A 23762-nucleotide genomic window follows, 5' to 3' on the forward strand; every position below is an offset into this window, starting at 1 on the left:
TTACACATCGGTTTTAATTGACTAACAAGCTCATCTTTGGTCCATTCTTTCTTATCACCCCATAGTATAATACTTGGCGCAATGACAGCCATTTTATTATCATCCGGACATGGAACGTTGAGATAGTGTACCAAAACAATATCTGGATTCTAAAGAAATGAAGAAAGTAATATTGTATATATTGTAATGTAATTTCGCTTTTTGTAAGTAATCCCTTTACTTGAGCTTGAGCACGAGGACAGCTTGATAAGTCATTATTACAAAGTTTTAGTTGTCAAGACGTTGATCTTTAGTGCTTTGAAAGGCACATTCGAACTTAATCGCAGTATTGTTTATTTTTTTTACCAATTGCAGTATTTTAAAAAAAATTTAATCATACAAGCCTTAAAGTTTTTGAAGTGTTTGTCAAAAGTTGAAAACTTTAACGACATTTCCTTTTATAATATCACTAGCAGACCCGGCAGACGTTGCTCTGCCCTAACTTTTATATACCTGCATAAGTTATAAGAAGTTTTTACCTCTTACTCTCTCTCTCTTCCCCTTTTCCTTATCCTTTTATTCACTCTTTCTTATGCTTTTTTCTGCGAATATTTCGCCGTCTCCATCTCATCCCTCACTTCATTTCTGCTCCTTATCTCCCTATTAGTCTTTTCTCCTTCCCTCTTTTCTCTATCTCTTCCCATTCTTCCCCGTCCCTTCTTACCAGCTCCAGTTTCAGCCCCAGTTCCAGCTCCAGTTACAGTCCCAGCCAAAGTCCAAGTCACAGCCAATGTCCAAGTCCTAGCCAAAGTCCAAGTCCCAGTCCCAGTGCCTGTCCCAGTTGGTCCCTGGTCCACTTCCTGGAAAAATTCTAAATTACTAATCTAGGCAAAGGGCTACTTATACATATATCAAATTTTGGGCAAATCGAACCATGAATAGAATTTGTTCGAATAAATCGGTCATGGTCCAATTCCCGAGAAGAAACTTTACGGAAACATTCTTCGGAACTTCCGACTTGGCAATTGAAGTTTATTTCGCCTTGCCCATTCACATACAAAACTTCGCAAAGCACTGTTATAAACATTCTCCGTATACAGCAAAAATACTTTCTAACTTATTTTGTGTCATTTTGTTCATTTGTTATATTGCAGTTTTTAATTGAGAAAATTGTTAGAAAAGTTACCAACGAGTGGAACAAATAATTTCACTTGCAAAGTGTGCCAGCGCCCTTAGCCAAACCAAATGTCAAATTCTTCTTCTTATGCTTTGCTTGCAACAAAAGTTGCAAGTTGGCTAATTTTCATGTCAGATGGCGCCAGTGTCGGTCAATCAACCGTTGTTTGGCTGATAAATGTCGGTTTTATGAACAGAGTATTGGATATTTCAGTGTAAATTGATATTTTCTGAAAGGATTACCATTTACAGTTATCGCATCGCGCACTAACTCAATTTCGAGAAAACTGACTTTTTCGGTTATGCCAGGAAGCCAGCTACTTCCTTCTAATAGCGTATTTGGGACTTTTTGTTGGTATTCATTTCTTTGCTTTTTAAAATGCTTACATTAGCTTCACTAATAAGTTTGAATGTATGTACCTCTCCTTTTTTATACCAAAAAATTAAAAAAAAAAAAAAATACAAGTAAGGGTTAGACACCCTCGTAAATAGAAGATTATGTACTTAGCGTGAGTTTCAATTGTACAGTTCAATTCATATAAATTGTTTTTTTCGAATTTTGTTGCAGGGGATTTATTTTTTTAAGCTCTAGAAATATTGTGTAATGCTTGGTCGGAATAGAGGCGTGGCACAACTCATTAAAGAAAATGTCTCCCAATTTCCTCCTATAATAAAACTTTGTAAGTGAAACAGCATTGCTCCAAAATTCTTTTTCGCTAAGATATAGCTTATTATTCCAGTCTATGACTATCTTAAACGTCCATTTTTACTAAAAATATTTCCTGATATAAGAAAAGTATTGTAACGAATTTTGGGGAATATTTTACACCTTCTGCAAAGGTTCGAATCGCTAAATTGTCGAATAAATAACTCCAATATTCAGTAATCAAAATGGTCTTTATTAGATCACTTTGGGAGTAGTACAACTATACTTCACAATTATACTTCACTTCGCAACTGATAGCGTGTTTAAATCAAACTGATTCTGACTACTCAGCTTGCTGTGCTTTTATACTCTCTGTTGCCTTGTCCGCATATTTCTCCAAATGCCTAGACGCTTCTCCTTCTAGAATCTTCTACTTGCTTACCAGCTATATGCGTGTGTATTTCTAGTTTATAGCCTCTTGCATAGCCATATGCGTGTATATATGTGAGTACTACTTCCGCTGATGATTACATGCGTTTATGAGTATCTCTCCTTTGCCTTGTATGCATGTGTGTAGATGATGATTGATTTGTTTACGAGTGCCTGCTTAGGATCGGCTTAGTGATGGTAGTATCGCTTAGTGATACTAATATTCGTCACAGTATGTATTCTCAATTTTATTACGACATGTTAATTTTTCTTCTAGTTATGGCTCCCGAAACATAAAAACTTGTTAAGGCAGTGCCACGCCCATTTTCCAAAACTTGAATTTTTTGCTTTTTCTTGTTAGTATTTCACTTGGGAAATGAAAGCACTTTTTTGTAAGATATAGCTTTTTTTAAAAATCTTGTATATAAAAGTGGGCGTGGTCTTTACCCGATTTCGTTAATTTTTCTTCAAAGCATTCCTTATAATAAAGGCAACCTTTCTGGCGAATTTTGTTACGATAGGTTTAATATAAAAATAAATAAATGTAAGGCGCGATAACCTCCGAAGAGATTTAAGGCCGAGTTTCTCTTCCAATTTGCGTCGCGCTTCTTTTAATTTTACTTAGAAATAGGCGGGACGGGACCTAAATGTTTTATGCCGACTCCGAACAGCATCTGCGAGGCAGATGAGTTTTCACTGAGAGCTTTTCATGACAAAAGTACACTCAGAGTGCTTGCCAAATACTGCCGAGGGGCTTGTTTCTAAAATTTTAATGTTGCTTTGCCCGGGGCGTGAACCCAGGATCCTCGGTGTGGTAGGCGGAACACGCTACCATCACACCACGGCGGCCGCAGGTTTAACAGTTTTTGATTTATGATTAATAATATTTGTAAAATTGATTTTATCACGCCCATTTTCAAAAAGTTTTTCAAATTTTTATAAAAGTCTCAATATCAGTCGAACTATCAAGTTTCAACATCCTAGGTCTATTATTTACTTAATAATCAAGTTTATTGTGTTTTCCAAAATGTTATATATGTAAAAGGTGGGCGTGGTTATAGTCCGATTTCGCTCATTTTCAATAACAATCTATTCTGGGTCCAGGTAAACCCATACATCGAATTTGGTGAAGATATCTCAATATTTGTTCAAGTTATCGTGTGAACGGACGGACAGACGGACGGACAGACATGGCTTAATCGAATTTTTTTTCGATGCTGATGATTTTGATATATGGAAGTCTATATCTATCCACCGTTCTCCAATCGAAGTTAATATACTTTGTGTACAAAGCACGCTGAGTATAAAAATATTGTTACGAATATTAGCAAAACTAAGGGGTGCTGCCATCTCTAAGCCGATGCTAATCAGCGCCTTGCATGCACATCCATAGATCAATCATTATGTGTAATCAATATGTCTACACATATGTAGGTACACGCAGCTGAGAGCAACGCACAATCACATGCAGATATCTTATCTGAAATGCTCCTAAAGGTATGCAATTGTGATTGTGGAAGTGTCGCTCACACATACAAGCGCATGGGGTATGAGAGAAGCTATACAAATTATACATCTGTAGTTATAGCTGAGAAATTTATAACTAGTAAATTCTGGAAGCGCCTAGAAGATGCCACGAGGAAATCACAGAGTATAAAAGCATCAGGGGTAGAGGCGCTATGTAGTCAGTTTCAGTTAAGCACGCTATCTGTCGGGCAATATATCAGTTTCATTTAAGCTATCAGTCAGTTTGGTTATTAGTTGCAAAGTATAAGTGTTATTTTGAAGTACTTTAATAAAGGCCATTTTTCCATTATTCAATATTGGAGTTATTTATTCAACAGTTTAGTGATTCGAACCTTAGTAGAAGATTGGAAATAAGCGGAATTGCAAGTAAATTCATTACAATATGTTACATATGCGCTTGGGTACCTGTCTTTTCAGGTGCTACGGATATGTTTGCGTATAATTGGTCGGTTTTTAATAGAATTGTGTTACTAAATTGAGTTCCGTTGGCTTTCACATTCACTTTAATTAAATTTTTCAAATTGTTGACTTATCGAACTTCCCTGACGGGAGAGTGAGACAAAACACTATGCAGTATCTCAACTTACCTGTAAAAGCCAGTAACACCTGCGATGAAATGTTGGGAGTATAGCAGAATGCACATAACAACCATAGATACACTATAAATATAGAGAAGATATACATATGTAATCATATTTTATATACTGTGTAAACATTTAATATTTTGACGGCCATTCAGTAAAAAAATATGCCATGGAAAAACAGAAATATAAAAATGCACTAAAATCTAGCACAGCAAATTCAACGAAAACAAATTCATTTAATTAGAATATAGAAAAGTTGCAACAAAAACGTAAGGCATGAGATAAAATTGAATTACTTTTGAGTTAAGGATATGCCATGCTGTGCTGAAGAAACAAAGAAGAAAAAAATAATAAATGGTTGGAAAAATTATAAAAATATTGGATATTTGTAGAAATGAGTAAGAGCTTAGACGCTGATTGCCAAAAAGTGCAAGCCTTTTTTTGTAAAACACAAATAAATTTTCTTTTCCGAGCACACATATACCTCGTCTACGATTACACATGTACGAGTTTGTTCAGAAGATAAATATAATTTTTTTGTTTTTTTCAAATTTTTTTTTAGTTCAGTTGAATGCCGCCCGCTGATGACTGACGGCTAATGCCGACAACTGAGACAGCGCGAAATAAGCGAAAAAATCGTATGCGAAGCAGTCAGTGTTCGAACTTTTACCACTGAACTGACTGGCAGATCTATCTTCACGGACCAGCTAGCTAGATCAGGAAAACAGCATTTAAACCATAGGTTTTATGAAACTTAGAACTATGCCGATCGAAAATCTAAGCGTGGCTGCCCACCTCAAGGCCGTTGGGCACACTTAGTCCATTGTGGTACCCCTGAATGTGCTTATTTCTTCGCTTAGCAGCCGATTAAGTGCTTCCTCAGATATCATATGCGTGTTTTGACTTGAGTCAGGCATCTGCAGAGAAAATATTCGACACATTTTTATGTTCTCCTCCTCCGAGAAAAGGCATTCGTTGTGATTTCCATGCGTTCGCCCTGCACTCCCATCAGACAGTGTTCCATTATTATCCCAATCAGTCGACCTAAGGAGAGACGATTGAGATTGTTAAAGAACCTAGTTTGGTAATCTTTTATGCGGGGTCATGTGTTCAGTGGCTTTTCTCGCTAGCTGACCAGCAACACATATCCCAAATCCACCACTGTGGCCCGGGACCCACACAGCATAGTAGTGATTCAAGAGGCTAGATCGTTTAGCGCCTGTCTGCAATCAATTACAACGTTTGAGGAAGTGATCCTACATTGAGGAGCCTTGATCGCTAGTTGACTGTCGTTGTAGATTCCAATAGACGTGAGGTTCTTAGATAGATATCGCGGAGTCCTTGTAACAGCTATTAGTTCTGTCTGAAAGACGCTGAAATGGCTCCGTAGCCAAATAATTGTGCAGTAGATGCAGGGTATGGGATTCTGATATAGAAATTGTTGTATATGAGTAGTATAATCTAGTTGACGAAAGTTTTCTGACCTGTGGTATGGCCAAATGTGATATCGCTCTAGGGCAGGACTGCATTCAGTGTAACAGAATAACAACTCGCCTGGTAGGAGATTTCGCATAACCTCTAGAGCTTGTGCTGTTTCTTTCAAGTGCCGGCACCAAACCGCTATGTCATAGGATGGGTCTGACGAGGGCGGTGTTCAGCCAATGTATAATGCGCGACTTAAGACCCCACAATTTGTCCACGGCTGCTTTAAAGGCATAAAGGGCAGTTATAGCCTAGGTGTTTCTGTATTTACTGCAAGTGTGATCATATTGCTCTTGAATCACTGTTTAGTCACAGTCGCAGATAAAAATCTCCGCAACTGAGACGTCACAATCAAAAATCACGATGTTGCTTCAAAAGTATATGATTACTTAGGGTGCCACAGATATGCTGCTTACCTAACGTACCAAAGATACCAGGTTCTCTGGAAAGAGACGCATCCAAACTTTTAAGAAAACATTTTCAAACTGGAGTCGCCAAGTAAATTTTTGTTTACAAAATCTACCTCTTGTCAAAATTTTCAATTCCTAACACTGATACGAAGTGGTGGCAATACTTTCTCTCTCTTTCTCACCGCTACACCATCCACTTAAGAGGCAAAACAACTGCTTATCGCGCTTCCCAATGACAGCAGAAGAGGAGGTTTCTGTTTGTTTGTGAAGTTTGGGGCAGAGCCAATGTCTTGGCGCTTCCGTCTTCAAACAAATCATAAATCTTGATATTACTCTGACAGCGTACTCCAGAAGGAGTACGTAATCGAAAGAGGATGAGAAATAAGAAGAAAATCATTTGGCAGTGCGGAGTGCAAATGTGCTGGGAGCAAACAAGAATCTAAGATTGTCGAAAAAACTCATCAGCGAAACTAACAAAGAAAAACATTTAAAAAAAAATTCAAACAACAAAAATCACAACAGCCAACAGTGCTATATAAAACAAAGACAAAAACACGACAAAATTGGCGTGAAATTATACAAAATTTCTTTTATTACGCCACGACATATCTGCCCTTTGTAAATTTGGAAACGACCGGCACCCTTAAGTCACCTCACAAACGTATGCCAAATCTTTAGACGAGCTAACCAACGTGCCAAGCAAATCATGCGCTGGGGTTGGAGTGAGGTCGTTGATGGGTGGACAAGTTTATACACTTCAGACTTGTAAATACACTTAACCCTTAACTTATGGCATTAACAGCTTAGCTTATCCTACCCCTACCACAAATGTTTACAAATTATTAGGAAGAAAATTGCGAAAAAGAAATATAAATATTTCTTAGAGTTTATAGAAAAAGGGCGGTAAAAATGTGAAAAGACAAAAAAAACATATGCCAAACAGTCACTCCATGTATGTTTCCGGCGGGAAATCATAACTCATTGATACACCGGCCATCCAGCCAACCGACCGGCAACCCTTGCGCCATTCGCACACACAACGTATGCTGCACATGAGCTGCCGCCACCAGCGCAAACACAAAAAAAGGCACAAGCGAATGCATAAAGAAAGTGGCAGAAAATTATTCAAAACAAGAGCAGTCACTTTTTCTTCTTAAATACTCTTCGTGTAGTTGCCTTTGTTTTCATTATCTTGTAAATTAATTTCATGGCAACGTCTGACTAACGACGACGCCAATCTTAAGTGGCCAAACATGACCAACACTACGCGACGACCCAAAAATGAGCCGAAATAAAAAAATTTAATACAAACAAGAAAAAAGTTTTATTGAAAAAGCTGTTAAAGCAGGAAGGAAGCTAAATTAACAAGCAAGCGCATGGAATTGGCTCTAATTGCCTAATTGCACAGCAAGTGTTGTCCGACCGACTGAGTGTTAGATAACGAAACAAAAAATGTGAAAAAGTGAAAGAAAAAAAAACAGAGTCACATGACGCAATTGCTCACAATAAAGTGTGAACGTTTTATGGCTACTTAAGGATTTACGGAATGGTGTTAACAAACACCAAAGTGCTAATTCAAACTATAAAGCCCGGTTTCTCAGTAGTTAGTTAAGCTAACCTGAAACTAAGTTTGCTTGAACTTCAGTTAAACTACGAGCAGTTTTCCAGCCACAGTTTAAGGCCGCATTTAGGATTGGTTTTTAATTATTTAGATAATTTGTGGTTGCGGCAAGAGCTGAATTTTGTTTACCCAACAAACATGTACAAAATATTTCCCCAGCCTTCGAGAAATATCCACCGAGTTTTATAATTCATATCCAACATCATTCTCTAATTAATCTCACAGCTGATATTTCTCAAGTTGATAACAAACATCATTCTCTAATTATTCTCAAACCTAAAATTTCTGATATTAATATCCAATATCATTCTCACTATTCAACCTTAAAGAAATTTTTTTGAATTTATAGTTGTGAAGTTGAAATCCAACATTATTCTCAAATTATTCCCAAGCGCGATAGTTCTCAAGTTGATATCCAACATCATTCTCAAATTACCCTCAAGCCTGAAAATTCTCTAGTTGATATCCATCATCATTCTCACTGTCTAACCTTTGAAAATTTTGTAAATATTATAGCTCTCAAGTTGGTCTCCAACATTATGCTCAAATTATTCTACAACCTTGGACATTTGAGTCCAATTAGAGAATCATATTTGAGAACAATTAGAGAAGGATTTTTTTCCTCAACTTGAGTAACAACATTCTTTGCCTTTTAAAAAATGCCATTTTTTTGAAAACGCTATCATTCTCAAGTTAAGCCACTGTTTGGAAACAACGCTTGAGAGTTCAGCAGTATGTTAGTTATCAACATGAGTTCTAATGGTACTCAAGCTCAAATGCTTATTGGGCACCTATTCGTCGCCATTTCTGAGAGTAAGAACGCTGTGATCAAATAAGAAAAGGGATAAAAACAAGCAATAACGCAAATAACTGATAGGTTAACTAGAGTTTAACTCCTACAAATCTGCCGCTTAAACTCAGCTTAAACTGCAGTTAAACTTGACTTAAAAATTGCATTATAAATTCAAGCTTAGTTTAAATTTAGAAACTGGTGTGTGCTTGTACTGAAAAATTGGGCCTAACAATGACAAGCACAATAGCTACAATAACAAAAATCAGAATAATATCGATAACTAACTACTATTGTTGCATTACCTCAGTTCCTTGTACTTTCAGCTTCATGTGATCTTCACGCGTTGTTTTACCATCCTTACGCTTCTTCCAACAATAGCCATCACGTCGATAACGTACCTTTTTACGAGAATACAACAACAAAGAACCACTTTTTGGTCTGTAAATAAATTTATGAAAATGAGAGACTTCTGTTAGCGAAAAATTATACAAAGGTATTCATACTAGAACTAGTTTAACTATGGTGTGAACCATTATAAGCATGGCGCTCAAAGTAATTGAAAATAGGAAGTCTTACCAGAGAAAAAATTACTGAGCTAAACTCCGCCTTTGCGCGGCGAAACGCAAGTAACAAAAAACACAAAGAAAGCTAGACGTCGAAAGGCTGCAATCGCGGTAAACTGCCGATGAGTTCGCAACTCGGCTCTCACACCTGCTTTCTGAGCAATCACCCCAACGGAATGCAGGCGCGTTACAAGCATATCTCTAAAGCACTTCGTACTTCTGCCGAGGAAAAAAATTGGTTACCGGTGACCAAGGAAGAACGACTAGTTTGATGAAGAACGTCGCGTTGCAACCGAAAGAAAAAACGCCGCCTACAGGGCTTTATTGAAAGCGAGAGCAACAAAAAGAGTGTGTGAACGCTACCGCGAGTTGAAAAGGAAAACGAGACGCTTTAGATGGACAAAACGCAGGCAAGTCCCTCATGGTGGGGGCGGCATGGCCTAGAAGGTTCAATGTTGTGACATTAAATCGTTCCCGAAATTGTCGGGCTTGTACCTTAATGCTGCTTGTTACCGGAACGTACCGGACCTATATCCGGCGAAGGACCATCAACATTGATAACAATCTTCAAAACCTTCGTGGAGTGTCTTTATCGTTACAATATCAACAACAGAGTGTTTTATCTTACGGTTTAAGACTTCGAATAGGGCTGATATTAGTTTTAATCTATTGAATATATTTTATAGAAAAACAACATATTTCCAAAATCAAGGAGAGAAGTTACAACTGAAATTTCGGCAGCGTAAAGGTCTAAGAAAAGAACCAGTAAAGAAGGCTATGTTCGGTTGTAACCGAACATTACATACTCAGCTGTCAAATTACAGCTTGCAAACCTTTTAAATTAACTTCTTTTAAAAGTGCGCGGTACCATGCCCATTGTCCAAAATTTTACTATTTTTCTATTCTGCGTCATAAGGTCAACCCACCTACCAAGTTTCATCGCTTTATCCGTCTTTGGTAATGAATTATCGCACTATTTCGGTTTTTCGAAATTTTCGATATGGAAAAAGTGGGCGTGGTTATAGTCCGATTTCGTTCATTTTAAATAGCGATCTGAGATGAGTGCCTAGGAACTTACATACGAAATTTCATTAAGATACCTCAAAATTTACTCAAGTTATCGTGTTTACGGACAGACGGACGGACGGACATGGCTAAATGATTTTTTTTTTTCACCCAGATCATTTTGATATATAGAAATCTATATCTATCTCGATTAGTTTATGCCGTTACGCGATACAGTTATGCGAATAAAATTAATATACTCGGTGAGCTCTGGTCAGCTGAGTATGAAAATATTAGTACCAGGCTTCGATCATCTGTACCCCTGTTTATGGCATTTTCTCACTGGTTCAATGTCTATCTCACACTTCATTATCCACTTACCATGTTCAAAATCTTTCTTTTTAGAGATTCTACATAACTATTTCATGACAAATTCCGTTAGACAAGCTTTTAAATACTTTGCACTTATATCAACAATGCAAGAACCCGAATATGACTCACCTTGTTTTAACTTCCTTGGATTGCCACTCATTATGTTTATCAAAACTGATAAGAATTGCAGCGATTTCCTGGAAATTACAATAAAAACAAAATAAATGTAGTAAACAAAATTAATCTACTTAATATGTATAAAAACTATATAATCAGATGCTAAGATATTAAAAGGCATACTACAACTTTTAAGTTAAATTACTACTAGTTTTAAGAGACCCACGTGTTCGTATTTACTTAAGCACCTCGGTATGTAAGTATTTAGTTTCAAATGTAATAAAAACGATTAAGAGGAAGCCAGTAGACTTCTATATAGAAAATTTGCATATGTACAGTAGTTGCCTTATAATAAGAAACTAAAATCTTCGTCAAGCCAATTAAAGTTTACTGTCCCTCCTAGGGTATCCAGACTCTATGTCTTCTGCTTATTTGGTGTTCGCACTACAATGACTTGTATAGCTATATAAGTCTTGAATATACTTTTGCCACCTTACGTAATGCAATACACGCCGTTCTAACCTGAGAGATAGCTGCTAAGCTATTTTTTAATATGCCGGTATTACTTCTTCCGTAAAAACCCCAGTTACGATATGGTATAAAGATGGATTGGATACATTCAACCCAGAACATTCAAAAGAAACAAGACAATGCTGTGTTCATTGGAATCTGTTGCATTCCAACAACGTTAACAACAAATTTTTTCACGAGATACCGACCGCAATCATATTCATTCCGGCGGTATAATTTTGTAGGCCAGGCATCGAGTTGATTGGAATATGTTGCATTCCAACACTGCAAGTAATGAATATTCAATTATTATGTTTTTCTAAGAGAAACTGAAAAGAGAGAAAGAAAAATTTACTGGCATATTGCGATAATACTATTTCGAAAATCGCCATGAATTCATCGTCAGGCAATTTCGTAAAGTTATCAAAGGTTTCACCGAGATTCGAACCGCGAATTACACGATGAAACTGCAGTTGCCTTAACCACTAGGCTATCCTGCTTGTATTTTTGTCATGTTACTTTTATGCATTCTGATGGCAAACCAGTTTATACTAATCGGAGTTCTGTCAGAGTCCAACACCAAGTCGATCGGTGTCCTGTGCTTTCCGAAAGCTTGCTGAACCTGATATATTCCGCCAGTATACGATTTTATTATTTCTTTTATTTTTTACTATAAGTGTATTCAGAAATCCAATTGTACTGTTATATATTGTAACGAAATTTGGGGAGTTCCTGATAATTATGCACCTTCTGCTAACGTTCGAATCGCTGAACTGTCGAATAAATAACTGCAATAATCAGTATTGCAAAATGGTCTTTATTTAGATTACTTTGGGAGTAGTACTTCAAAATTATACTTCACTAATAGCGTGTTTAAATACAACTGATTAGTTATTCCTCTGCTTACGCTGCTTTTATACTCTCTGTTGCCTCGTTCGCATATTTCTCCTAAGGTCTCACTTTTCACGAACATGCCTTCCGCAACAGTTGTATCTCATACTTGGTTATTTAGCTATATGCGTGTATATGTGTGAGTAACAACTTCTGCTCTTATCTGATGACTACATATGTGTATGTGCGATAATCTCTATGCTTTAAGCTGCTGGTTATGTGTGTGTAATATTCTTCGTTGCCTTGTACATAAGTGTGGCTGCTTGCTTTTTTGTTTTTTTTTTTTTTTTGTGATGATTTACTAACATCATAGTGATGCCAATATTCGCCAAAATATAATATTGTTTGCTCTAATATAACATTGTTGAAATTTCTTTCGATGTATGAAATTTTAGTAAAATTCTCCGATTTTCTAAAGTGGGGAAGGTGAAATTTTTAGTCCCAATTAAGCCCACGTAATGCAGATATCAGAAATTGCTTTTGTACTGACTTATTACACTTTATATGATTGTGAGATACAGGTTACCAGACACATGAGCAATACTCAAATATTGGACGGACCAGCGATGTGTAGTGAGATACGGATCATCAAAGTCTTTAGCAAGTACACCCAGCGCTTTGTTGGCAATAGCTGATATATGCATATTAAAATTTAGTTTAGGATCAAAAAGGCTACCTTTGCAATAGAAGGAAGGAGTGTATAAGATATCAAAACTGGTTCCACTCGGTGAAACGTCATATGCTTACATTCAGAGCAATTCAAAATACGTAAATTTGTTGTGCACCAATATTGGAACAAGTCCAAATCGGTCTGAAGAAGTGTAGCAAAGTTTTACATCATTCCCACACATTCTAGTATGGGAATGCAATATAATCTTTGGTAAGTCATTCATGAATAGGGTCAAGAGCAAAGAGCCTAGATGATTTCCTTGAGGTGCACCGGAGGAAACTCCGAACGATTCCGAAAGATTATACATGAACAGGACTTTTTAAATCCTCTGAGAAAGAGAACTTGTCAGTCACATTAAATGGTGAAACATGAAGCCCAGTAAATCTAGCTTATGAATAAGTAGATCATCGTTTATGGTATCGAATGCTTTGCTGAAATCAGTGTAGAAGACGTCAGTTTACTCATTAGTTAAAGATCCTTTCATAACTATAGAGGTAAACACAAGCAAGTTGGTAGTGGTTGACCTTTGACGTATGAAACCGTGTTGGCATGGAGATATAAGGGAAGAGCACTGATATCGAAATTGACTGGTATCAATCTTTTTAAAAACTTTACCTTGTTTATGTAAAGGTATAATAAAAGACTGTTTCCGAATTGGCGGGAATGATGCAGATCCCAGAGATGGTTAGGTTAGGTTAGGTTAGAGTGGCCACCGGTGCGAGCACCAGTGTACTTAGGCCCAAAAAGGTCCCATTGTGATACCACGTGGATCTCTACCCTACTCAAACCAACAGCTCGATACAGCAAACGTCAGGAGTTTCTTAGGTTCCAACTTAGCCAGAGCACAAAGATCGTGAAAGGGAGATACCAGAGATTTCTTCCTCTTGTGCCAAAGCGCGGGACAATCGCACAGAAAATGTTTGACTGTTTCTATCACCTCTTCGTCTTTGCAGCTCCTGCAGTAATCATTATAGGCAGCACCCAGCCGTTGTGAAGGAGACTTTTTGTGCGTCTCTCGTCCCATTCAAGCCACACGAGCTTGGAGTGGTAGCAGGATTCAAGATTGCTCCATCTCACACTCGCTTCCCTAAGGAAAATCCCTTTCAAAATGAGCTTACAGGTGGCGAGCGGCATGCTCAATCCCTTCCAGGACGACGAAAGCGGATCGGATGTGCCCCCTCTTGCAAGTTCGTCTCTACTGTCCTGGACTTACATGTGACCGATCCAAGTGCTTTTGGTGCAGCCTGGCTGTCAGAGTAAATACAAATTTGGTTATAGCCGTTAGCAGCCTTCCCAAGGTGATTAGCGGCTTCATTTATAGCAGCTACCTCCGCCTGAAAGACGCTGCAATGATCGGGTAGGCTAAATGATAGATTCCACCCTAGTTGAGGTGCAAAGACACCGCTACCCACCCTATAATCCAGTTTGGAGCCGACAGTATATATCTGCAGCCTATCGCTCAGGTCCGGCGGCTCCTTCAACCGATAATCCCTATCCGAGATAATAACCTCGTACTTCATATTGAAAAATACAGTCGGAGCGCAATAGTCCGACGAAGGCGAATTCAAATACTTAAGGATAGCTGCATGGCCATCCACATTGTCTCTCCATCTGGATAACTCTCGCAGCCGCAGAGCAGAAAAGGCCGCACATTGCTTGGCCATTAAATCTATTGACAACACATTAAAAATAGTGTCCAGCGCCTCCACAGGAGTGGTGCGCAGGGCACCCCCCACGCAGATTAGAGCACTTCTTTGTACCTCCTGGAATACCCGTAGGTTTGATTAAGTATAAACCAGACCACTGCCCCCTATAAAAGAATTGGTCTAACCACAGCAGTGTAGAGCCACAGGGTAATATCCGGTGATAATCCCCATCTTCGCGCAACAGCTCCCCTACAGCTGTACAGTGCCACCGTTGCTTTTTTCACACGCTTCTGAGCGTTTTCCCTCCAGGATAGTTTCCTATCCAAAATTACTCCTAGGTATTCGGCAGAGTCCGTCAGCATCAGGGTCATACCCGCTAGCACCGACAGCTGCAACGCAGGTATCTTATATTTCCTGGTGAGCAAAACCAGTTCAGTTTTGGCTGAATTGACCGATAGACCTTTACTCCTGGTCCAGTTCTCCACCAGTCTCAGATTTGTTTGCATTATATCGCATAGTGTCTGCGGAAACTTCCCGCTAACTAACAGCGCGAGGTCATCTGCATATGCGATTACCTTGCTGTATCCGTCCTTCTCAAGAAGAACCAAGAGCTCATTAAGTGTGTTAAGTGTGGCAACCCATAGAAGTGGAGACAGTACCCCCCCTGCGGTGTGCCTCTCCGTATGTGTTTGACCACCGTTGAACCAGCCAGGTCGGCGTGAACCTTTCTTCGCAACAGTAACTGCTGAACAAGTTTCACTATCCCCGAACCGGCCCCAAGCCGATTATTGCATCAGTTATCGCAGGGGGCGTAACGCTGTTGAAAGCTCCCTCAATGTCGAGGAAAGCTATGAGTGTGAATTCTTTGACCCCCAAGGATTTCTCGATCTGGGAGACAACTGCATGCAAGGCCGTCTCCGTGGACTTTCGTTTCATATACGCATGCTGGGATGTCGATAACTTTCCCTCCAAGGACTCCCTTAGTGCGGAGTCCATTAACCTCTCGAGTGTCTTCAGCTGAAAGGATGTCAGACATATCGGTCTGACGTATTAAGGAGTCGCGTGGCCAGTCCTTCCAGCTTTGGTATAAATGTGACCCTTGAATCGTTCCAACCCCGTGAAATATAGTTAAGAGCACAAACTCCTTTGAAGATGTTATACAACCACAAAGAACTCAGCTCGATTGTTTGCTGGAATTGTACCGGGGCCAATCCATCCGGTCCTGGTGCTTTGAAGGGCTTGAACGACATTAAAGCTCATTTAATTTTACCCATAGTAATGAACTTCCCTTCATACGGCTCATCAGTGTGAGTCTCCCTCCAGTTCATTACTTCATCACTAGCGCCCGGAAAGTGCGTACTCAGGAGCAGGCAAAGGGTACTCTCTGCCGAATCCGTCCATGTCCCGTCAGGACACATTTTGGAGCATCTTTCTGGGCCTAGATCCCCAGATCCCTGAGATAACTCAAACAATTTTAAAATAGGCTCATATATATTTGCAGCGCAGTACTTAAGCACGCAACTGGGAACACCATCTGGTCTCGGAGAAAACGTGGGCTTCAAAGATTGTAGACTCTGAAGAACAATGTAACTATTAATAGCAGGATTCAGAATGGAATTCGAGCTATCTAAGCTATACGGGTAATGACCGACATGAAAACTGCTGGAGAAATAGGTCGACTTAAAAAAACTAAAAATAAATGTAAGGCGCGATAACCTCCGAAGAGATTTAAGGCCGAGCTTCTCTTCAATTTACGTCGTGCTCTTATTTTTTCCTACAAACTGGCGGGATGTAACCTACTTGTTTTATGCCGACTCCGAACGGCATCTGCAAGCCAGATGAGTTTTCACTGAGAGCTTTTCATGGCAGAAATACAAACGGAGTGCTTGCCAAACACTGCCGAGGAGCGAACCCGCTTAGACAAATTTTCTTCTAACTGAAAAAAAACTTATTTCTAAAATTTTTGATATTGATTTGCCAGGGGCGTGAACCCAGGATCTTCGGTATGGTAGGCGGTACACGCTACCATCACACCACAACGCCGGGTAGACATAAAGAACTTTGAAAATAGTTCTACAACATCATCATCAGTGCTAGCTTTTTTACATCCAAAGGTAAATAAGGAATATCCCTCCTTCCCAGAAGTTTTCCGTTTTGAATTTACAAAACTTTAAACCTATGTATTAAACAAGGAAGGTTAAGTTCGGGTGTAACCGAACATTACATACTCAGTTGAGAGCTATGGTGACAACATAAGGGAAAATAATCATGTAGGAAAATGAACCGAGGGTAACCCTGGAATGTGTATCAAATGAAAGATATTAAGGAGTATTTTATGAGGCAGTGGGCCATAGTTCTATAGGTGGACGCCTTTTCCAGATATCGACCAAAATGTGGACCAGGGTGACTCAGAACATCATCTGTCGGATACCGCTAATTTGTTTATATATGTAATACCACGAACAGTATTCTTGCCAAGATTTCAAGGGTTTTTATTTCGCTCTGCAGAACTTTTTCATTTTCTTCTACTTAATATGGTAGGTGTCACACCCATTTTACAAAGTTTTTTTCTAAAGTTATATTTTGCGTCAATAAACCAATCCAATTGGCATGTTTCTTTCCCTTTTTTCGTATTTCGTATAGAATTATGGCATTTGTTTCATTTTTCGTAATTTTCGATATCGAAGAAGTGGGCGTGGTCACAGCCGGATTTCGGCCATTTTTTATTCCAATACAAAGTCAGTTAAGATAAGTACGTGAACTGAGTTTAGTAAAGATATATCGATTTTTGCTCAAGTTATCGTGTTAACGGCCGAGCGGAAGGAGAGACGGTCGACTGTGTATAAAAAATGGGCGTGACTTCAACCGATTTCGCCCTTTTTCACAGAAAACAGTTATTGTCCTAGAATCTAAGCCCCTACCAAATTTCACAAGGATTAGTAAATTTTTGTTCGACTTATGGCATTAAAAATATCCTAGACAAATGAAATAAAAAAAAGCGGAGCCACGCCCATTTTGAAATTTTCTTTTATTTTTGTATTTTGTTGCACCATATCATTACTGGAGTGGAATGTTGACATAATTTACTTATATACTGTAAAAATATTAAATTTTTTGTTAAAATTTGACTTAAAAAAAACATTTTTTTTAAGTGGGCGTGGTCGTTCTCCGATTTTGCTAATTTTTATTAAGCATACATATAGTAATAGGAGTAACGTTTCTGCCAAATTTCATCATGGTATCTTCAACGATTGCCAAATTACAGCTTGCAAAAGTTTTAAATTACCTTCTGTTAAAAGTGGGCGGAGCCACACCCATTGTCCAAAATTTTACTAATTTTCTATTCTGGGTCATAAGTTCAACTCACCTACCAAGTTTCATCGCCTTATCCGTATTTGGTAATGAATTATCGCAATTTTTCGGTTTTTCGAAATTTTCGATATCGACAAAGTGGGCGTGGTTATAGTCCGATATCGTTAATTTTAAATAGCGATCTGAGATGTGTGCTCAGGAACCTGCATACCAAATTTCATCAATATACCTCAAAATTTACTCAAGTTATCGTGTTAACGGACGGACGGACGGACGGACATGGCTCAATCAAATTTTTTTTCGATCCTGATGATTTTGATATATGGAAGTCTTATCTATCTCGATTCCTTTATACCTGTACAACCAGCCGTTATCCAATCAAAGTTAATATACTCTGTGAACTCTACTCAACTGAGTATAAAAATAAGCCTTACAACAACTTCAGTAATCTTTATAACAAAGCTGATTTTAGCTTTTGAGCTGTATATATATTGTAACGATGTTTACTTGCAAATCCTCTTATTTGCAATCCTCTGCTAAGTTCGAATCACTAAACTGTTGAATAAATAACTCCAATTTGTAATAATGCAAAATGGCCTTTATTAAAGTACTTCACAATAACACTCAAACTGTGCAACGAATAGCTTGCTTAATAACCAAACTGATTGATAGCTCAAATGAAACTCTACTATTCAAAATAATACTGCTCTTGCTCGCTAGATAGCGTCTTAGTCGAAACTGCTTGACAACTCAAATCAAACTGAATTCCAGCGCCTCTACACTTGTTGCCTTATATACTGTCTGATTTCAACGTTGCATCTTCTAGGCGCTTCCAGAATCTACTAGTCCATCAGCTCTCAAACTTCTCAGTGTAACTACGATTGTATAATTTGTATAGCTTCTCTCACACTCCATGCGCTTGTATGTGTGAGCGACACTTCAACAATTATAATTGCACACATTTAAGAGCATCTCAATAAGATGTCTGCATGTGTTTGGGCATCTCATCTCCGCTGCGTGTACGTACATATGTGTAGACATAATGATTGAATTATTGATGTGAATTCACGTCACTGCTTAGCATCGGCTAAGAGATAGCAGCACCCCTTAGTTTTGCTAATATTCGTAACAATATATTTTTATATCATGTCGTCTATGAGGAGACTTCAATACCATTCTTCTGTGAAGCGATGGAGTGAAAAAAATATTTCAAACCAAACTTTATCCAGTGACTCCTTTGGCTTTGCCACCAACCTGGAAATTATTTTAAATGTGACCCGTCAGTGGAGCGTCAGCAATTGAAAGTGGACAGTCCGCTGAGTGTAAAAAACGAGGAGGAGGAATATTCTGCCTGCAAACATAATTGTGTTTATATCACCTGCTCTTGCGGACTATGGAAAAGAGAGATATTCCTCTTTTAAAAATAAGCTGAAAGGTCACATATTTCTGAAAAATTCAACTATTTCGCAGTCAAAAGCCTAAGCATTCAAGACTATACACCTTGATGAAGAGGTAGCATGGGAAAATTGTAATTTATTTAAAACAGCTATATTTAAAAATATTTTATTGTTATATCTTAACAACTGAATGGATTTTCAATTACCCTGAAGAAGACAAAACGAAAAAAGCAAACCCCACAAAAACACGGCAGTAAAAGTTTATAGCGCCACCCAAGGCAAAACTGAGTGGTTTAATATAACAAACTTAAGTTAATTAAGCGACACATAAGTACATTACTTCTCACACATGCACAGACGCTTCAGTAGGCAAACGTATGCAAACACACATCATTTCAAGCACCCAACACAAGTGGCTTAAGTAAGTACTCGTTGTAGTCACAGCTGCCAAGGCTATAAGCAAGTAGAGCTACTTAAAAAATAAAGGCTCGCAACATACAATCAAAAATTCTTCTCAAGCAGCTAGCAGCACAAATCAAAGAATTTTCAGCCAAAAGGGTTAGCATTTGGATATTCATGGCAATTTATTGTGGCAAATGCCATACACACACGAAACCGCTAAGGGAGTCGTAGATAGACCGGTAAGTGAGCGTCACAAGGACAACACAAGAAATCTTAGCTTGTAAAAGTTCGTATGACGGACAAAGGCGGCACGCGGATGGTGAATACGGAAAATTTTTGAAACGCATGAATATTTAATGTGGAAAAAAGAAGTACATAAACGATGTAAGAAGAAAAATGAGAAAAAATAGGACATATACCCATGTCATGTATTTAAGGATATATGATATAAGCATATGCATAGCTATGTATGCATGTGTTTTCATATGAAATACGTCATAAATATTTTCGACCTGGTGGCTGTAAGTTGTGCTGATATATTGCTTTGTAAATATTTAGAAAAAAAAGTGCACATCCTTTTTTGAATGTCACAGAAAGGACACCGCTGATGCTAATCGAAATAGATATTGCACGCGCTTATGCAGCAACCAAAACGTCTTGCTCTTTCAAAACATATGTATTTAAAAATCCGCGAATATGTAGATTTTTGAGCTCTTACTCAAAACGGAAGTACTATGAAGGAGACGAAATTCCTTTTTTTAGACATCGCACAAATCAGCCTCACTTCATATTTTCTGCGAAGCATGTATCTCTAAGAAAATCACAGAAAATACAGGGTGATCCATGCCTGTGGGAGCTATCTGCAACTTTATTGTGGCTAACGTACATTCGAGGGACTTGCAGCTCGCTTCGAGAAAAGAATGTGCTATGAACATCGATCAAGAAAATACCCGCTAGGGTTGGAAATATTGACGACTTGTCTACAATTTTGCGTTTTTTAACAAACCAACACGACAACATTATAAGAATTGACGATGGCGACTAAAAAAAATTTTTATTTTGAACAAAACTTAAAAATACCTTGAGTGTGAATGCTGTTATAGCCGCAAATGCCAGGAAATTTATAAGTGGTTTTCAATGCATAGACCTGGGACTCATTTTATGCATTTTCAACCAAACACTGAATTTTTGATTGAAAACATTGAATTTTTGATTGAAAACATTGAATTTTTGATTGAATTACCCTCGAGCTTTACTTTTGGGCAAGTAAAGGGTACTGATTGTACTAAATATTGGATAAATTTTTACGAGTCCTTCTTGTAAATGTGGTTGGATACGCCACATGAGAAATTCATGAAGCAACTTCCAAGAGAAAAACTACCCAACCTAATCTTAAGGACGCATCCATGCCAGTACACTAGTGCTACGGAATGCGGAGCGGTGATATATGTACAGGAAAAGGGGTAACGGGAAAGGACAGAGAGGGTGAGAGAGGAGCGGAGAGTAAGAAGAAAAGGAAAGAAGGGAAGGAAGACTGCAGGAGAGGAAAGGAAATGTGATAGCAAAGAGTGTGGATGAATGGGAGAAAATATGAAACGGGATGGGATGGAGGAAAAGAAGCTCATTTCGGAAAACGAAAGTTCTAGACGAAAAGACTGAGAGCGAAGAGAAGGGGGAGAGGAAAGGTTTAAAAATAGAATGAAGAACGGGACAGAAATCGAATAAAAGAGACTGGGTGAAAGGAAACGGAGCAGGAGGGACCGACGCAGGTAGCAATTGGAAAATTAAGGAGAAAAATTTAGATGGGGAAAAGGGCAAAGGAACAGGAAGACCTAAAACTATCAAGGGATAGCGAGACAAAGCAAGGGAGAGGGAGAGTAAGAAGAAAAATAAGATGGATAGATAGTGTAAGAACAACAGTAAAATTCCAAAAAAGGGAAAGGTGGACTCATAAAAGTATTAAACAACATTTTTGGGTCGTCTTCACATTTCAACTTTAAAATTTATCTTCCATATAAACACATTTTTTTTTTTTTTTTTTTTTTTTTGAAAAAATGTTTTAACAAACGGATGAACCTTAAAGTTTACATGAGAAAACGGCCCTTGAATTCTTTTTATTTTTTATGCATTGGACTGGGTTGGTATAAATACTTAATTTGAATGTCATGAACATTTTTTTATATCTTTCCTATGATCCTTGCAAATATAGTCGAAATTGGTTGTTTATTGTAATCCAATTTTGAAAATGAGATATCCTTATTTTATTCTTGTGAAGCTCTATAATTCCTTATAATGTGCTCTTTATTTCTGCTGAAATGAGAATCGTACCTTATATGACTAGCACTGATTAAGCGTACAAAACTATGTGAAAGAGACTCCAGAACTTAAAAGAACATTACAAGGTATTATAGAACTTCTCATCACGAAAATAATGACCTGTAAACTTTAAAAATCCTATGTATTTGAAAGGACCAAAAAAATGTATAAAAACTTTTCCGATAGTCTTTCAATATAAACTTCATATTATGGGGCGAACTTTTTCGAACATTTTTTTTTTACCCAGTCTAATATCTATTTCTCTTCTTCTACTCAAATAACTTAAGGACTTATTGTGTAACCTGTATTTGACTAAGAATGTCCATGTATAAAACATTCTTTACAGCTTACTCATCACCCTAAGCATCATAAGTACTTTGTGGCCAGAAAATCCTCTCAAACAAACAAAAAGAATAACAAAATCATAGAATCCTTCGGAATGATTTTACTTGAATAAGGCATCATATTGAAATATTGAAGATGTAGTTGAAAGGATATCCACAATATTTAAATAATTTAGAAAACATGATGTATTCAAAATAAATTGATAAATTCAGCGTAAACAAAAAATAGCAACACATAACAAATTCACTATGAAATTTCTGTGGCAAAAAAATCGCTAGAGGAGTTTTTCAGTAAGAAAATCACTCACGTTTTAAGAGCAAAAATAAAAGAAGGAGTACTTTCGCTGATGGCGACATTTTTCGAGAGCTTACATGCAAAATCTTACAAATGCCAACCATTTATGATATACACATACTCATGTAAATTTGTATTTGTATTCTTACATTTGGATACGAAAAATCATATAAATATTTATTTATTATACAAATCACATTCGATCTTTTGCATGTTTTTTTTTTTTTTTTGGTATTCTGAGCGAAAGGTCGCAACAACCAACATCTGACAGTGCAATCGCTTTTTGGCATTCCTCATTTTGACCTCTATGAAATATAGAAAGTGATAGATGAAATATGCGGCGCAGAACGTGCTGAAATAAGGAAGTCATTTACATTTACATACATTGTTTATATATTCAGTATGTAGATTTGGCAATTCAATGTTTATGTATTTTTCTTCAGAAACTTGAGTTGATTTATTGCTTATTGTATACTAAGTGAATGCGCTAATCGATTGAAACATTGCGATGAACAATCATTGAATAACAATGTGCAATAGCTTAATAATTCAATAAGGGATGAAGAAATGTTGACATGGCATGCTGCAAATACAATCATAATAATACACACTGAATTCTTTCAGATTTTAAATGCAAACACTTATATTAAAGCATAGTTACTAGCGTTATATAATGTCATATCATTTAAGTCTGAAAATTTTAATTATTGTACCGAATTTTGGAAAATTCTGATTACTTTGCAACTTCTGCTATCGTTCGAATCGCTAAACTGTTGAATAAATAACTCAAATATTCAGTATTTACAACTCTACTGTAGTAGTAGTACGTGAAGTACAATACTCACGTACTTCACTAATAGCGTGTTAAAATCAAACTGCTCGACTAATCCTCAGCTTGCGCTCGTTCTTTCTGTTGCCACGTTCGCATATTTCTGCAAGGGTCTAGACCAGTAGTCGGCGCGCCATAGTTCAATTGAACCAGCCTTGCTTCACACATATTCTTACTCTCCATCGTCCAGTCGTTAGCGAGACAGCAACGAATTTCTTCAAATATATATATTTTGAAATATATATATATTGATATAGCCAGAAAAAAGCGTCTAAATTGAATGTCGAGAATCTTACGAGCTTTACGGGTATTTCCAGATTCGAGAATTTCGCGAGAAGCCGAGTTTTCAATTTCTTGATCTTCGAAAATCTCGCTTTTATTCGACAAGAAATCGTAGGATATTCATATAATACTGGCAACGCAACGACTAAATTAAATATTTCGAT

General features: G+C 37.6%; 1 protein-coding gene across 4 annotated transcripts in view; it reads right to left on the bottom strand.

Annotated features, from left to right (window-relative positions):
• Positions 1 to 23762, bottom strand: part of Camta (Calmodulin-binding transcription activator) — a 233584-nt gene that overhangs the window by 50613 nt on the left and 159209 nt on the right. For all 4 annotated transcript variants that reach the window (XM_067775046.1, XM_067775044.1, XM_067775047.1 and 1 more), the window contains exons 4-7: positions 10717 to 10784; positions 8950 to 9085; positions 4345 to 4416; positions 5 to 149 (exon numbers count right to left, since the gene is read on the bottom strand). In XM_067775046.1, coding sequence (XP_067631147.1) covers positions 5 to 149; positions 4345 to 4416; positions 8950 to 9085; positions 10717 to 10784 — 421 coding nt within the window. The remainder of the gene's footprint in view (positions 1 to 4; positions 150 to 4344; positions 4417 to 8949; positions 9086 to 10716; positions 10785 to 23762) is intronic.

Source organism: Eurosta solidaginis, chromosome 3 (assembly GCF_040869045.1).
Source record: "Eurosta solidaginis isolate ZX-2024a chromosome 3, ASM4086904v1, whole genome shotgun sequence".
NCBI lineage: Eukaryota > Metazoa > Arthropoda > Insecta > Diptera > Tephritidae > Eurosta > Eurosta solidaginis.